The sequence below is a fragment of the Felis catus genome, chromosome B4 (assembly GCF_018350175.1).
Source record: "Felis catus isolate Fca126 chromosome B4, F.catus_Fca126_mat1.0, whole genome shotgun sequence".
In the NCBI taxonomy this organism is placed as follows: Eukaryota; Metazoa; Chordata; class Mammalia; order Carnivora; family Felidae; genus Felis; species Felis catus.
This window is the reverse complement of record NC_058374.1, coordinates 83172717-83190000: the sequence shown is the minus strand read 5'-3', so window position 1 is coordinate 83190000 and position 17284 is coordinate 83172717. Positions and strand designations below refer to the sequence as shown.

General features: G+C 41.4%; 2 protein-coding genes and 1 non-coding gene across 6 annotated transcripts in view; 1 reads left to right on the top strand and 2 right to left on the bottom strand.

Moving 5' to 3' along the window:
- The window catches only part of HSD17B6 (hydroxysteroid 17-beta dehydrogenase 6), a 48661-nt gene extending 33663 nt beyond the window's left edge, over positions 1-14998 (bottom strand). The window contains exon 1 of one of the 2 annotated variants that reach the window (XM_006933829.3): positions 14872-14998. The gene's annotated coding sequence lies outside the window, so the exon portion shown is untranslated. Of the gene's footprint in view, positions 1-4201; positions 4242-14871 lie in introns of those variants that run through there. The other variant, XM_006933830.4, reaches the window with a different exon arrangement.
- LOC111561515 lies at positions 4989-5094 on the bottom strand. The gene has a single exon (XR_002744167.1). It is a non-coding gene; the product is annotated as a U6 spliceosomal RNA (small nuclear RNA).
- Positions 14999-15032: 34 nt separating the features above from the next.
- PRIM1 (DNA primase subunit 1) overlaps positions 15033-17284 on the top strand; it is a 38614-nt gene continuing 36362 nt past the window's right edge. For 2 of the 3 annotated variants that reach the window (XM_023257148.2, XR_002743910.2), the window contains exons 1-2: positions 15033-15244; positions 15876-16033. In XM_023257148.2, the coding sequence (XP_023112916.1) occupies positions 15121-15244; positions 15876-16033 (282 nt within the window). In that variant the 5' untranslated portion in view covers positions 15033-15120. The remainder of the gene's footprint in view (positions 15245-15875; positions 16034-17284) is intronic. The other variant, XR_002743911.2, reaches the window with a different exon arrangement.

The window sequence follows — 17284 nt, the reverse complement described above, 5'->3', positions numbered from 1 at the left end:
GGAAATGGAGGGTGAATGCTGGAGTAAGGGAATTCTTTTTAGGATGATAAAAATATTCTAAAATTGATTTTGGTGATGATCACACAACCCTGTGAATATATTAAGAGCAACTGAGTTGTATACTTTAAATGTATGAACTATATATGCGAATTATATCTCAATAAAGCTTTTAAATAAGTAAAACAGGGGAGCCTCAGTGGCTCAGTTGGTTAAGTGTCTGACTGTTGATTTTAGCTCAGGTCATGATCTCACGGTGGTGAGATAGGGCCCCACGTTGGGCTCCACGCTAAGCATGGAGCCAGCTTGATTCTCTCTCTCCCTCTGCCCCTCCCCTGCTCGTGTGTGTGCACTCACTGTAAGTAAGTAAGTGAGTAAGTAAATAAATAAATAAAATTAACGATAGACATAATAAACATGTTAGAAGAGTGTATGCACTTTGGAAAAAAATAGGAAGAGCAGAATAAAGGGCATCAAGAGTACTGGAGGAAGGATAGTTTGTAGCATTAAATACAGTGGTCAGAGTAGGCCTCATGGAGAAAGCAACATCTGAACGAAGACATGCAGATGAAAGAGTTGGCCATGCAGTGGGTTTGAGGAGGAAGGGAGGACTTAGAATATACAAGAGACAGATGTCCTAGGACCTAGTGATTAGATGGGGGAGTCCTAGGATGACTTCCAGTTTCAAATCCCTGGAATGCAAGGATGGTTCAACATATACAGCAGATCCTAGACTCCACCAAAAAACTGTTGGAACTAATAAACAAATTCAGTAAAATTGCAGGATAAAAAAAATCAACATATAAAAATCAGTTGCATTTCTATGCACTAATAATGAACTACCTGAAAAAGAAATAAAGAAAACAAACTCACTTTACAATATCATCAAAAACAATAAAATACTTAGGAATAAATTTAAGCAAAGAGGTAAAAGATCTGTACAATGAAAACCATAAGACTTTGATGAAAGAAATAGAATACACAAATAAATGGACAGACATCCCATGTTCATGGATCAGAAGAATTAATATTGTTGGGGCACCTGGCACCTGTCTTAGTGACAGGGCTCAGTCAGAAGAGCATGTAACTCTTGGTCTGGGGGTCATGAGTCTGAGCTCCACATTGGGTGTAGAGATTGCTTAAAGCAATAAATTAAAAAAAAAAGAATATTGTTGGAATGCCCATACTACCCAAAGCCATCTACAGATTAAAGGCAATCCCTATCAAAAACAAAAACAAAAATAAATAAATAAATAAATAGATAAATAAATAAATAAATAAATAAATGCAATCCCTATCAAAATTCTAATGGCATTTTCACAGAAGTAGAAAAAGAATCCTAAAATTCTTAGGGAAGCACCAGAGACCCCTAAATAGCCAATGTAATTCTGAGAAAGAACAAAGTTGGAGGCATCACACGTCCTGATTTCAAACTATCCTACAAAGCTATGGTAATCAAAGATGTATGTTACTGGCATAAAAACAGACATAATAGATCAATGGAACAGAATCAATGGTCCAGAAACAAAGCCACATACATACAGTCAATATATATATATATATATATATATATATATATATATATATATATATGAGCCAAAAAGACAAGAAATAACAAGCGTTGGCAAGGATGGGGAACAACCCGAATGAGGCTGAGAGGAGAAAAGGCAAAGTCTTCTCTGGGAGAAGTCTCAAGGAGATGAGCAATACTGAGGGCTGGGTTCTGCTAAGTAAGTGTTTTCACTGAGCTACCTCCTTGGGCTGGAGATGACTGAGTCCAAACATGACTCTATAGGTGTTTCCCGAGCCTTTTCTTTACCAACGGTGCAGTCATTGACCCATTCTATCCTGGACACTTGGTCCTGAGACTATCTATATGAACTATATAGAGGTCAGAGGTCACTCTGGCCACTTCCCAGCCTGAGATTTCCTTCCTCCTCTCCCCATTTAGAGTGAGCTCTTCTCCAAGGGAAGTTATTTATATTTGTGAATGGGGCAATGTAAGTATGAGGAAAAAGGAGAAGCTAGGGGAAGAGGAAACAAAGGTGTAAGGAGGGTGTGGGGAAGTAGGCCATGTCCAGGGGCTCCAGGAAAGCAGAGATGATTTAATCTCTGCCTAAGCACCCACTAGGGTGTCCCTCCTTTGTTCCTCCCTCCCAATTATCAGTCTCCAGATTCCATTCCCCAGCCCAGGTCTTAGTGACAGGGCCCCAAGGAGAAAGCAGGAGGGTTTGGAGCCCAAGAATTGACCTTTCTGGTTGCCTGGGGATCTGGGTAAATATAGGGTCCCTAACTACTGGCATGGATATTAGAAATGTAAATATCAACTACTGCCCCTGATTGGTTTCTCTGCTACCCAGAAACCCAAAAGCAACCAGCCATGACACTCTGTCATCTATCCCTCAGTAGAGCAACCATAAAAACCTGATACAGATGTGAAAAGGAGGGAAGATTAGCAATCCTCAGTGTTAGGCTGTCTGCTAAACTGGGCTTCCCTAACCAGCCATTGTGCTTGTTGTGTGCCAAAGACTCTCACATATAAATCTGGAGATGTTTCAGACTTCCGTGATTTTCCTCTTTAGCAACAGTGCAGAATGTATTTCATTTGTCAGAACACTAGTTGATATCAATGAGACTACCTGGCTAATTCCCTGCCTACTTTTCCTTTTCTTCCTTTCCAAGAATCTCTCTGCATGAGCTCCTCTGCCCCCAACCCTAATTTTGTGGACACCATAAAATCATGAGCATGGATTCTGAGGCCAGATTACCTCGGATCAAATCCAGACTTTAATATTTACTTGTTGTGTGGCTTGGGGCAAGTGGATTAACCTCTCTGTGCCTGGCTGCACATCTTCAAAATGGGAAAAGGGCAGCTCAGTGATTTGTTGAAAGAGTTAAATGAGTTAACACAAAAAAAACACTGTATTATTGTTAGATATTATTAGTATTATTTTGGTTGCTGCTGCTTTATCAGTGCCATTCTAGGCCTTTCTCTATAAGCCCTACCTCTTCCTCCAGAATTCAAAAGAAGATTTCACCATGAGAACTCAAACTGTCTGGTGCATTCAGCCACCACTTTTTCATAGTATGTGAAACTCCATGTATTGCAACGTCCTTAATCATTTCTATCAGCTCTTTATCACCATACTGGGCCATGCTAGTTCACCCTGACTTTCTTCAATCTCAAGCAGAGGATCTATCTCTCTGCAATATAGTGCACGGCAAAATAAGAGGCAGCCTTTATTCCCTCCTTTCAAATCTTCAGACCTGGGTTTGTCTATAAACTCCAATCAGTCTAGTCATTGATCCTAAGAGCAAGTCTATAATCAGTACATGGATTCATGGACTGATCCACCACAACATTCTTTCTTCCCCTATTGGGCATACAGACTAGATGTCAGTCAAGCCAATAACTGTTTATCATTATAGATGCCACTATGCACCCACCATAATGTTTTAACTGAAAAAAAGTTGACAATGTCAAGTGTTGGCAAGAATATAGACAAGCAAGCATTCCCAGTGAAAGAGTAAATTGATTCAATCAATTTGAAAAAAAAAAATGGTTTGCCCTTATCTACCCAAGATAAAGATCCACCTTCTTATACTAAAAGATTCCCCTTTTAGGTACATAATAACGATGGCAACAAATATGTGCATATGTGCATCATAAGATGTGTTCATAGCAGCATTATGTGTAATAGCCAAAAGCTGAAAACAACCCAAATATGCACCAACAATAGAATGGATAAATAAGTTGAAATATGTTCACACAACAGAATGCTATACAGTGACAAAAATGAACAAACTACAGTTATACACAACTAGATGAACGAATCTCACAAATATAATATTGTGACACAAAAGAACTTCGTGTAGACTCCACCTACCCAAAGTTATAAATAGGCAAAAGTAATCTATGTTGCTACCAAACAGATTCATGGTTACCCTTGGGGAAGAGAGTGGGGTCAGAGATTGAGGGAGGTATTAGGGGGTTGTCTGCAGTGCTGGTTAATGTTCTATTGCCTGACCTGTGTGGCTGTAACTTAAGTATTAATTTTGTGAAAATTCACTGAACCATCCACTTTTGATCTGCATGTTGACTCAAGTTAGAAAAATAAAAGTACTTCTAAAAAAAAAGAACAAAGAAAAAGAAAAATACTTCTTTAATCAAAAGAAAAGAAAAGAAAAGAAAAAAGATGGGCACCTGGATGGCTCAGTCTGTTGAACACCTGACTTCATCTCAGGTCATAATCTCACAGTTCATGAGTTCAAGCTCCACATAGGGCTCTCTGCTGTCAGGGAGGGGCCTGCTTGGGATTCTCTGTCTCCCTCTCCCTGCTTGTGCTCTCTCTCTCTCTGTCAAAAATAAATAAACATTAAAAAAAGAAAGAAAGAAAAAAGTCTGAGGCAAATCACTTCTGCATTTGCTTGCAAAATTCTTAACAAGAGCAACGTGCATCTGTACAGTGTGCAAGACCCCACATAATAAATCCTGTCATGCATTTAGTACTAGGAGAGACTTTGTCTTTTCTAAGTAAATAGTATGCTACTGATTATTTTTAAATTACCTAGTTCTTGATATTATCTTAAAAGTTCAAAGCCAAATTTAATGTTCATAGTTAATTCTCTTAGTCTTTTTTAAATTCATTTTTAATTAATTAATTTTTTAGAGACAGACAAAGAGTGCAAGCAGGGGCGGGGGAAGCAGGAGGGGGAAGGTTAGGGAGGGAGGGGGAGAGAGAGAGAGAGAGAGAGAGAGAGAGAGAGAGAGAATTCCAAACAGGCTCCACATCCAGCACGGAGCCCAACAGGGGGCTCAATCCCACCACCTTGGGATCATGACCTGAGCCAAAATCAAGAGTCAGATGCTCAACCGACTGAGCTGATCAGAAGCCCCTCTCTTAGCCTCTGTAGACAGCATTTTTTCTTCTCTCTTCTATCACTTTGATTTTCTATTTCTTTTTGTACTCCTATTTGCATTTTTTTTTTTTTTTAATACGGAACCCTTCACAAATTTGTGTTTCATTCTTGTGCAGGGGCCATGGTAATCCTCTCCGTATCATTCCAATTTTAGTATATGTGCTGCCAAGCAAGCACTCAATTTCCATTTTAATATCCTTAGTGTATATGTGTCTTTTACTTTAGGTTACCTCTAACTCTTTTTGAAGATGTTCCATATGTCCAAGAATAAATTTTAACATTCTCCAATCTCAGCCCCATTCCAAAAAGTGACTTAAGTTCTGCCAAATGGGAAAAAATTAGCAAATACTCCAGCAAAAGGCATTTTTTTTTTAATATCACACTTCATTTCATATCATTATATAAGATCCCACAAAGAGAAGGAAAAATGTTACCTGAGGAATTCTTGTTTGGGACTATATGTCAGATTTCAAACACTTTTTGTTTAACAGCCTTTGGAATTTTTCTTCTTCTCTGTTCTCCACAGAACAAGTGGGAAGTAATAATGTAACTATTAAACCCTGTTTACTGGCCAAGTGAGGGAGGGAGGGAGAGAGAGAGAGGGTGAGAAAGAGAGAGACAGAGGTAGAAAGAGAAAGAAAGAAAGAAAGAAAGAAAGAAAGAAAGAAAGAAAGAAAGAAAGAAAGAAAGAAAGAAAGAAAGAAAGGGAAATTTTCACCACTCCCCACTGCTAAGAGCTTGCTTGCAATGGTAAATGGGGTGGGGTTGTTGGGGGTGGGGTTAGGGCAGGACCCAAACTAGACTACCAAACTTTAGCAACACAATTCTCACGATTTAATTAGAGAAGGCCCCTTTGCTTACCCACAGTTTCACAAACTTACCCCACAGCTACCACGTTAACTATGAAAGAGTTGATTTTCACCAGTGTCAAGCAACCCAGTTTAGGAGCATACCCAGAGGTTCCTATTTGCAAGTATAAAACCATCCTCAACTTTTAAACAATATTTTCCCAAACAACAAAGAAATGAAGATTTAAAAGCAGAAACAAAAAGGTGATGAAATTTTCTTCAGGAATCAAAGCTGAAAGATCTTTTAAGAAAATGAAAAATTGGGGGGCACTTGGGTGGCTCAGGCAGTTAAGCATCCTACTTCTTGATTTGGGTTCAGGTCATGATGTCATGGTTTGTAAAATCTAGCCCCAGGTCAGAATTCTCTTTCTTCCTCTCTCTGTGCTCCTCCCCAGCTCTCATTTTCTCCCTCTCTCAAAAATAAATAAATAAACTTTTTTTTTTTTTTAAATAAAAGGAGGGGTGCCTGGGTGGCTCAGTCAGCTAGGCATCCAACTACGACTCAAGTCATGTCCTGCAGTTCATGAGTTCAAGCCCCATATGGGGCTCTGCTGACAGCTCAGAATCTGAAGCCTGCTTTGGATTCTATGTCTCCCTCTCTCTCTGCCCCTCCCTCCTTGCACTCTCTCTCTCTCTCTCTCTCTCTCTCTCTCAAAAATAACTAACATCAAAAAAAAAAAATTAAAATAAATAAATAAAAGGATGTAGCAGGATTCTCGCACAGAGTTGTGACACCGAGGCTTTTCTTTCCAGGAAGCAACTTTATTCCTGCCGGCACCACTCAGTCGGGTTCATACCTGAAGAACTGGGCCCCGAAAGTCCCGTGGCATAGTTTTTTTACACATTTTCTGTTTCTTTGTCTCCCATATATGGTGACACACACAAACATGTAGTCTGATTAAGTAGTCTCAGTTTACAAGGTCATGAGGGATGTTGTCACATAGGTGCATAGCCCATGTTACCTTCAAGTTTTTTTTTGGGGGGGGGGTTTCCCCCTCTTTTCTCTTTTGTTTTCTCTCCTTAGGGAGGGAACCCTATCACAAGGAAAGAAAAAATTGGGACACCTGGCTGGCTCTGATGTTAGAGTGCATGACACTTAATCTCGGGGTTGTGAGTTCCAGCCCCACATTGGGTATAGGGATTACTTAAAATTTTTTAAAAATCTTTAAAAGAAAATTTTGAAAAAATCATTACCAAGACCTCTCCCCACAGAGACCCCCTCCCCAACCCAACACACACACATCACTGACTCGGGAGTCTAGTACTGGAGACCTGAAAGGACTTCATGAATCCCACTGGGCAGTGGCCCCTTCCACTCCCCCATGCTGCCCACCCTCCACCTTCTGTCCTGCTTTCAAAACATCTCCCTCTCGTGGTAAGAGCCTGGGCCACTCTACTCCCTTGGGCCAAGCTGGCAGTTCTCACCAGTGTCATCCTTGCTCAGCTGGAGAATCAGATCTGTTATAACCAAAATGAAAAGCAGAAAGAAAAGAGCTGCCCTGGCCAGCCAGAGAGTTTCCTGATCCCTTCAGCCCCCACCCTCTGATCTAAGTTGGAATACTAAGATGTAAAAGTCTGCTGGAGTAAGGAAGAGGGGAACCTGACTAATTTAGGCAGAGCCCACTCAGATTGCCCATCTGAGATCAGCTGCTTGAAACTGGGGTCTCGGCCTTCATACAGTCACTCACCCTGCCAAAGAGCTGCAACTGCTTAGTCTTGGGGCCTGCAGCCAGGGTGTGTGTCTATGTGTGTTAATAACCCCCTTTTTTTTTTTTTTAATGATTTTTTTTCCTTTTTTTTTTAGAGACAGAGTATGTGTGCAAGTGGGGGCGGCAGAGAGGGGGGGGGGGGAGAGAGAGAGAGAGAGAGAGAGAGAGAGAGAGAGAGAGAGAGAGAATCCCAAGCAAGCTCCACGCTCAGCACAGAGCCAGATACAGGCCTCGACCCCATGACCCTGGGATCATGACCTGATCTGAAATCAAGAATGGGACGCTCAACCGACTGAACCACCCAGATGCCCCTGTTAATAACAGCTTTATTGAGATAAAATTCACATACCATACAATTCACCCTTTCAAAGTGTATGGCTCAGTGAGTTTTGGTATATTACAGGGTATCTAGCTTCAGAACACTCTTCACCCTAAAAAGAAGCCCTGTACTCTTTAGTAGTCACTCATCATTCTTCCCCTCCCTAGCCCCAGGCAACCATTAATCTAATCTCCAGATCTATAGATTTGCCTATTCTGGATATTTCACATAAATGGAATCACACACTATGTGGCCTTTTGTAACTGGCTCCTTTCATTGAACATAATGTTTTCAAGGTTCATCCATATTGTAACATATATCAGTATGCAATACTGTGATTTATAAGACATATTTTTCACATATGTTTGGTCTTCATCATGTTTCTGGCCCACAGCTCCCAAAGCCCTTGAGATTTCCTGAGGGATAAAGAGCAATGGGTACATCTTTCCTTACAATGTTTGACCTTTTGTCCTCAGTCTCTGAAATCACTTCAGAGCCCTGAAAGTAAAAGGGGTGACTTATTATTCCTAACAAGCCCCTTTCCACCACAACTGGGTTTATGTTAATGAGATGACTTGGAAAGCACTTCCTTGGTTGCCTCGGAAATCAACCAGGAATAGAAGGTTGGAATTTTTAGGGGCGCCTGTGGCTGTACTGACAGCTCAGAGCCTAGAGCTTGCTTTGGATTCTGTGTCTCCCTCTCTCTCTGCCCCTCCCTCAATTTCTCTCTCTCTCTCTCTCTCTCTCTCTCTCAAAATAACTAAACATTAAAAAAAAAAAAAAGGTTGGAATTTTTAGTCCCACCTTCAGACCTCCAGGGAGGAGCAAGGGGTTAGAGATAGAGTATAATCACCAACAGCCAATGATTTAATCAACTATGCCTACATAATGAAGCCACCATAAAACCCAAAGGGGCAGGGTTCAGAGAGCTTCCAGGTTGGTGAACACGTGTAAACTAGATTCAGGAAGATCTGGAGATGGCATGGAAGTTCCATGCCCCTTCCCACATACCTTGCCCTGTGTATCTCTTCTTCTGGTTGTTGATTCATATCCTTTGCAATAAATTGGTAATCTAGTGAGTAAATGGGTTTCCTGGGGTCTGTGAGCAGCTATAGAAAATTAATCAAACCCAAGGAGGGGTTTGGGGGACCCTCTGATTTATAGCCAGTTGGGCAGAAGCACAGGTGATTACCTGGGCTTACGGTTGGCATCTGAAGTGGGGCAGTCTTATGGGATTGAACCCTTGACCCATGGAATCTGATGCTATCTCCAGGTCAATAGTGTCAGAATCGAGCTGAATTGTAGGACATCCAGCTGGTGTCTGAAGAATTGGTTTGGATATGTGGGAACACCCCCCACCCACACTGGAACTGGTATTAGCACCCTGTCATAACTCTTCCCTCTTGGTTCTTAAGAAATCATGCTCTCCCAGCTCTCCTACTCATTCACATTGTCTTTTACTGGCTTCTCTTCCTCTACCCACTTTTTTTCTTTTTTTTAAGATTTTATTTTTAAATAATCTGTACACCCAATGTGGGGCTTAAATTCACAACCCCGGGATCAAGAGGCACATGCTCTACTGACTGAACCAGCCAAGCACCCCCTCCTCTACCCAGTTTTTAAAGTCAATGTCTTTAAGAGTTCTATCCTGGCCTTTCTTCTCTTCTCACTATACACATCCTCAGTCATCACCAGCTTCAACCCTGATCTGAGTGCTAATGACTTGCAAATCTCTGCCTTCAGTCCAGATCACTCCTGAGATCTAGCTCCTCATATCCAAGTGCCTGCTGAACATCTTCCACCTGGGTTCACCCATTCATTTCATAAACAGAATCCCTACTATGTGCTAGGTCCTACCAAATTACCGGAGATAGTAGAGGTGAGTAAAATAGACTTGATATTTGAAGTTTTAGGACTTACAGTCTTAGTAGGAAAAATAGACATTAAATATCTATTCCCACAAATAAATATATAATTACATACTAATGGGGACTATGAAAGAAAAGCATAAGGTGCTTAGGGGTATCACAGCAGTAACTCAAATTCAACTTTTCAAAACTGAAATAATGACGCCTCACCGCAATCTGATCCTCCTCGTTTTCATGTTATTTCCTATCCTAAATGTATTCAACAAGCACTCAAAGAATGTAGTAAGTGCCCGCTAGGTGCCAGACAATCCCCTTCTCTCCAGTTGCCCAAGCCTGAAACCTGAGAAATCAACCTAGACCACTTTCTCATTCCCCACATCCGTTCAATATTAATTCTACCTCCTTAAATCGGTTATGTCCACCCAAATTCCTCCATCTCCACTTTACTTAGTTCAGGCCATAGGTATTCATCACCTAGATTCTAGCAACAGTTTCTGGGGATTGCTCTGCCTGCGGTTGCTCTCTTCCCTCTGATCTGCCCTCCACAAAAACACAACTATGATTATGCTTCCCCCTGGCTTAAAAGCCTTCCATGGCTCCCCACTGTCTTCTGACCAATCCAAATTCCTATGGGGGAACAAGGCTTGATGTGTTTTCATTTGAATATGCTATTCTTTATTTTCAGCAGTCTGCAAGGAGAAAGCTAGACCCAAAGAATATGTAGTTTTATGACTAATAAGAAAACCCATATAATACATATATGGGCAGGTTATTTATCAAAAAACTGATGGGTTCACTTACAGTTTAGGTGGAAAAAATTTAATTTTATCTATGATATCAAATATATAGATTAAAAAACAATTGTAATGTCCCATAACATGTTTTATCAGCTTTGTAGCCATCATTTGCTTTGTGGTTCAAAGAATCACCTCTATAAGATTAAACTAAAACTTTGCCATTAAACAAATGTAGTGGTGCTCTTTATTACTTTTCAGTAGTTTATGATAACAAGAGATTGAACCTATCATAATTCAACTTAAATATGACCTTGGCCCCAACTAGGTTGTCTCTCTTTACTATGCTCTTGCATCATCAGACCATATTCTCTAATATTCTCTTTCTTACCTTATTAAAGAGGAAGATAACTAGCACAGGAGTGCTTCAAATTTTCAACTTACTTATTTCAACAAGATTATTTACTCCCAAGACTTCTCATCAAATACTGATATGATCAATATTTTATTTTAATTTTAAACAAAGCTGAACGAAAATGGAAGATAAATAATTTTTATTTCCACACTCCCTCACTTGGCATGCAATGCTTTGGCCATGGCTTGCCTCTCAGCCCCATCTCTCACCAGGCCTTCCCTTCAAGTCTGAGCTCTGTCCATATGGAACTACCGGCAGTTTCCTAAAAGTGCCATTCCATTTACGATTTTGTGCCTGTGCTCCCCATACCAATCTTACCCAAGTCTTAAGGAAAATGCTGATGCCAACAGACAGCTGGTTTACAAATGCATCTATAACACTTGATTACACTTTTTGATTTGTGTCTCTGGCCCCTACTAGGCTGTAGCTTTCTCAGAAACAGAAACCATGCCATTAATTTTCCCCCCAGAACTAGCTAAGTGCCCAGTACAAATGTTCATTAACTGTGCATCTATCTACCAAATAAATCATCTTTTTTTACATGCTAAAAACACCCAGAATAACAATAGGAGTTGAACTGGAAGGAAAATCCAGGAGGTAAGTGTCAAAGTCTGCAAATAACTTCGGGAGACCTGGGACTGATGGGTTACCCAAAGAGGATGACAGTAGATGTAAGTAGTAAAAGTAAACAGGATGGTACCTAGTGTAAGACTTGAAGGACAAAGGGGTTTTGCACCTCTGTGGATGAAAGCACAAGGGGAAACCAACTGAATGGCAATACTGCCTCCTAGTGGCAACTAGGATAAAAACCTCCCTACCAGAGCACTTGCACCGAATAGCTTTCTCACACTGAGTGGTTCTGGCCTATGAAGTGTGCCAGGGACCTTCATTCTCACGACAACCCCTTGTAGAGACACAGCATGTAGCTTAGGGGTTAAAAGCACAGACTGTGGATCCAGGCTATCTGGCTTTCCCACTTACGAGCTAGTGTGAACTTGGACGAAGTATTTAAATTCTCTGCGTATTTCTCAATCTATAAAATAGGGATAATATTAGTATCTACCATATAGGGTTCTTAACGAGGGATAACATTTTTTAAATTTTTTTGATGTTTATTTTTGAGAGAGAGATAGAGCACAAGCAGGGGGCGGCGGGCAGAGAAAGGGAGACACAATCCAAAGCAGGTTCCAGGTTTTAAGCTGTCAGCACAGAGCCTGACACGGGGCTCAAACCCACAAACTGTGAGATCACGACCTAAGCTTAACCGACCGAAGTCGGATGCTTAACCGACCGAGCCACCCAGGCGCCCCACAAAGGATAAAAGTTTTTTAACAATTCTATACATTACTCAGTGTTTACCACGATAAGTGTAATTACCATCTGTCACCAACAGTGTTATTACAATCTTATGGACTATATCCCCTATGCTGTGACTATTTCTGTGACTATTTATTTTTTAACTGAGAGTTAATACTTCTTAATCCCCTTTATCTATTCCACCCATCCCCTACCCACCTCCTCTCTAGCAACCACCAGTTTGTTCTCAGTGTCTAAGAGTCTGTTTCTTTGTTTGTCTTTTTGTTTCTTAGATTCCACATGAGTGAAATTATAAGGTATTTGTCTTTCTGTCTCACTTATTTCACTTAGCGTTATATTCTCTAGGTCCATTCGTGTTGTTGCAAATGGCAAGATCTCATTCTCTTTTATGGCTGATTACTATTCCATTGTATGTGTCTATAAATATATCACATCTTTACCCATTCATCTATTGGTGGATGCTTGGGTTGCCTCCATGACTTTGCTACTGTAAATAATGCTGCAATAAATATAGTGGTGCATATATATTTTCTAATTAGTGCTTTCATTTTCTTTGGGTAGATACCAAGTAGTGGAATTAACGGATCATGGTATTTCTATTTTTAATTTTTTGAGGAAGTTCCATACTGTTTTCCATAGTAGCTGCATCAATTTACATTTCCACCAGCAAATCACAAGGGTTCTTTTTTCTCTACATCCTTGACAACACCTATTTTTTCTTCTCTTCTTTATTTTAGCCATTCTTCTTTTTTTAATACTTTTTTTTAATATTTATCCATTTTTGAGAGAGAGAGAGAGAGAGAGAGAGAGAGAGAGAGAGAGCGAGCAGGGGAGGGGCAGAGAGAGAGGGAGACAGAATCCCAAGCAGGCTCCGTGCCATCAGCACAGAGCCCAATGCGGGGCCCGGACCTATGACCCATGAGATCATGACCTGAGCCGAAACCAAGAGTCAGACGCCCAACTGACTGAGCCACCCAGGTGCCCCTATTTTAGCCATTCTGACAGGTGTAAAGTAGAGGGGAAATTCTCAAAAGGGTACTTCACAGCACAGCAAATGTTATATAAATATTAGCTATTATTATCATTCCCTTTTTCCTGATGAGAAAACTAACCTTAAATAAATTGAGCATACAGTAGGAACTCAATAAATATAACTTCCTTTGCTTTTTTTCCCCTTATATCTTGGCCCCTTCAGGTGTTGCATGCCTTAGTGGTCCTGAAATTCAAATAGGGGACCCAAAGAAGTCAATTCCTAAAAGTTAAGTGTTTAAGTGTTGGACTCCATTTCGGCTCAGGTCATGATCTTACAGTGGTGAGATCGAGCCCCATGTCAGGCTCCATGCTGAGCATTAAGCCTGCTTGAGATTCTCTCTCTTCCTCTGCCCCTCTCCCCACCTGCACTGTCTCTCAAAATAAATACACACTAAAAAAAAATAAAACATAAAAAAGTCCAGAGACAAGTGGTTCTGGAAAAGAGCACTTTTCACTCTGGAAAAGAGTGAAGACTTTCCCAATAACAAAACTCACCCAAAACAAAATGCATAGGGATTGTAAAAATCAACTAAGATTTGTGCAGGAAACCAGATTTTAAGGAATATTCAAATAAGTATAGTCTGCCCAGAGCCTGCTTTTGACCACTTTGTCCACAGGAGCTGAGAGACCAGTGATCATTTTCAAGATTAGGCTAATAATAACTTACTAGAGATTCTATTTTCTCCTTTCTCTTCTATCGGTATTGGAAACATAAAATTCATGAAAATAATGGCTTTCAAATGACATATTTTTGTGATTATAGACTGCCCACCCCAGTCCACATTTGCAATGAGGTGTATCTTTACTAGGTACAACTGATTGGCAGATTTGCACATTAGCAGCAAACAGGCTCCTTTCCTACTCGGAAAGCTCTCCATGATATTGCAAGATCCCTGGGGTGTTCTATTTGAGGGACTGAATATACAAAGAGTAGCCAGATAATATATAAAAACAACAGAATTCTGAGGGTACCCGGCTGGCTCAGTCAGTAGAGCATGCAACTCAGGGTCATGAGTTCTAGCCCAATTTTGGGCACAGAGTTTACTTAAAAACCAAAAAACAGAACTCTGACCCACAACCTGAATAAGCCTACCCAGGAAACCAATCCCCTTATCTATAATAAACAGCTCAGGAAGCCAGCCTGCTATAAGTCAGACTTACAGAAGTCAGACTGCTGTCTCTAGTGATAGTTTAGGAAGCCAAACCAAAAGCCCTGTAGCAACTGGCCCGAAATGGTCAGGACTTGATTAATAAATGACAGCCTCCCTAGATTTTGTGGCCACTTCCAATTTAGGACCAACCAGAGGAAGCCAAATATGAGCCCCGAATCAATCACATAGAATGCCCCTGCTCCTAGTTAGTCCAACTACAGCTTTTCCATGCAAACAAGCCTGAAACCTTCTCCCCTCCCCCTCCACTATAAAGCTTTTCCACTCTTCTGCCTGCCTTTGACTCTGCCAAAACTCAAGTGTCTGCAGCTGACCTCCTTGCTATATAGCAAGCTCCGAATAGTCTTTGATTTTCTCATTAGGTTGGTCTTCGTTTATTTCCACATATGGTACCTAATAATTCTATGAAGAATTAATTTTCAAACCCTCTTAAAAAAGATATTGGCTTACATTGTTTAAATGCGTTATTTCTAAGACATTCATACAGTTAGCGGAGAACATCATTTTCTCCTTCATCTTAAGAACCTAGGCTCAAGCGCTCACCTTTCTGCACAGCTTCCGGGAAAGGGGGCAGCTTCCTTCTACCCACAGGGGCGGTGGACTTAGTGTCGGTGCTGATAGGCAGAGACTGCGCCACGCCCAGGCCAACCCCCAAGAGAGAACTACAATTCCCAGCAGCCGGCGCAGACGCCCGGCCACGGCCACAGCGCGCCTGCGTAGTGACAGAAGCTCCGGCTGTGTGATTCCCGCCAATCCTTGTCGTAGTCCTGCAGACAGTGAGCCCCGCGCTCCATGGAGACGTTTGACCCCGCCGAGCTGCCGGAGCTTCTTAAACTTTATTACCGGAGGCTTTTTCCCTACGCCCAATACTATCGCTGGCTCAACTATGGTGGAGGTGATGGAAGCCGGGAGCGGAGTGGGTAGTGGCTCGGAAGGGACGGTGAGGCGGTTCTGGGAGGGTACCTTAGAATGACAATACGAAGTGCCTCCTATGCACTAGGCTTTGTGCCAGGCGCCTTCGCTCATTATCTCGAGACCTCGCCACCACCTCTGAGGTGTAAATGGGCCAAGAGAGGTTAGGGTAACCAGCCTCCGGCCACAGAGAAAGGCCGAGCCGCTGCTCCTTCCTCTACCTGGTCAGACTACCATTCGGTGCCCCGTTTACCGGCCGCGGCGCCTGAACCAGGGAGATTACCGGGTCATAGCTTTAACTACAGAGGCCTGTTCTGTATCAGGGACAAGCGGAGCATCTCCCGGGAGAGGAGAGGTACTGACCTCTTCGCAGCTGAATTTATTAGTGCCCACCGAAGAGAGACAGATGGCATTACATATTTAAAACACTTAATGCATCTTTTTCTTCATTTTTACTTTTTCCTATCAGATGCAGGATAGTAAGCCCCTTCAAATTAGGAAGTCTTTTTTTTAGCATGTAGCACAGTGTTGAGCACACAGGCTTATTCAAAATATCTTCTCATTGGTTGATGTTATAATGCCCTGTGCTAAATAAAATACCAAATTAACTTTAAAATTGTATATTTATTTTGCAGTGACAAAGAATTACTTTCAACACCGTGAATTTTCATTCACATTGAAAGATGATATTTACATTCGCTACCAATCCTTCAACAACCAGAGTGATCTGGAAAAGGAGATGCAGAAAATGAATCCATACAAGATTGATATAGGCGCAGTATACTCCCACAGAGTAAGAAATCAATTTTTTATGTATTATGTTTCATTTTTTAAACCAAGAATGGGTTGGAGCCCCCCATTGTTTTGAGGTTACATTTTTAGAGTTAATTCTAGTTGAAGAGCCACACTTTATCTTCTTGCAAGTAGATTGTAATATTTTTTTTGTTGTTGTTCTTGATACTCTACATTACTGGTTGGAAATCATTTGGAAATGAATTGGTTGTATTCTCACTAGGACAAAAAAATTGAGTATTGGGCGAAAAAACTAAATGAGGGGCGCCTGGGTGGCTCAGTAGGTTAAGCATCCGACTTCGGTTCAGGTCCTAATCTCATGGTTAGTGGGTTCGAGCCGGCGTCAGCCGCTGTCCTGACAGCTCAGAGCCTGGAGCCTGCTTCGGATTCTATGTCTCCTTCTCTCTCTGCCCCTCTCCTGCTTGTGCTCTGTCTCTGTCTCTCAAAAATAAATAAATGTTAAAAAAAATAATAATCAATTTTTTTAACAATTTTTTTTAATGTTTATTATTTTTGAGAGAGAGAGCACAACCAGGGGCCGGGCAGAGACAGAGAGGGAGACACAGTTTGAAGCAGGCTCCAGGGTCTAAGCCGTCAGCACAGAGCCTGACACGGGGCTCCAACTCGGGAATGGTGAGATCATGACCTGAGCTGAAGTCGAACAGTTAACTGACTGAGCCACCCAGGCGCCTCCCCTGAACTTTATTTTTTAAAAAGACTAAATGAGGATGTCAGTGTGGTTTAAATGAGGGAATTTTAAAAGAATTACATTCTCTTCCAGCTTTGGAGTTTTTTGTTTTTTGTTTTTTTTAAAATAATGTCTATATGCAACATGACACTGAGATCTGGAGTCACATGCTGTACCCAATGAGCCAGCCAAGCATCCCATGAAGTTATTCTTGATTCCTCTCTTTCTCTCATACTCCTATATCTGTTTCCATTAGGAAATCTCTTTAGGTCTACCAAAATAATATCTGAAATCCAACGACTGGTACCAGTGCCACTACCGCTGTCATCATCTCTCATCTGAATTACCGTAAAAACTTCCTAACAATTTGCTCCTATAGACTCTAGAGTCTATTCTCAACACAGCAGCCAATGATCCTTTTAAAACAAGTCAGATTCCGGGGCGCCTGGGTGGCTCAGTCGGTTAGGCGTCTGACTTTGGCTCAGGTCATGATTTCGCGGTCCATGGGTTCGAGCCCCGCGTCGGGCTCTGTGCTGACAGTCAGAGCCTGGAGCCTGTTTCAGA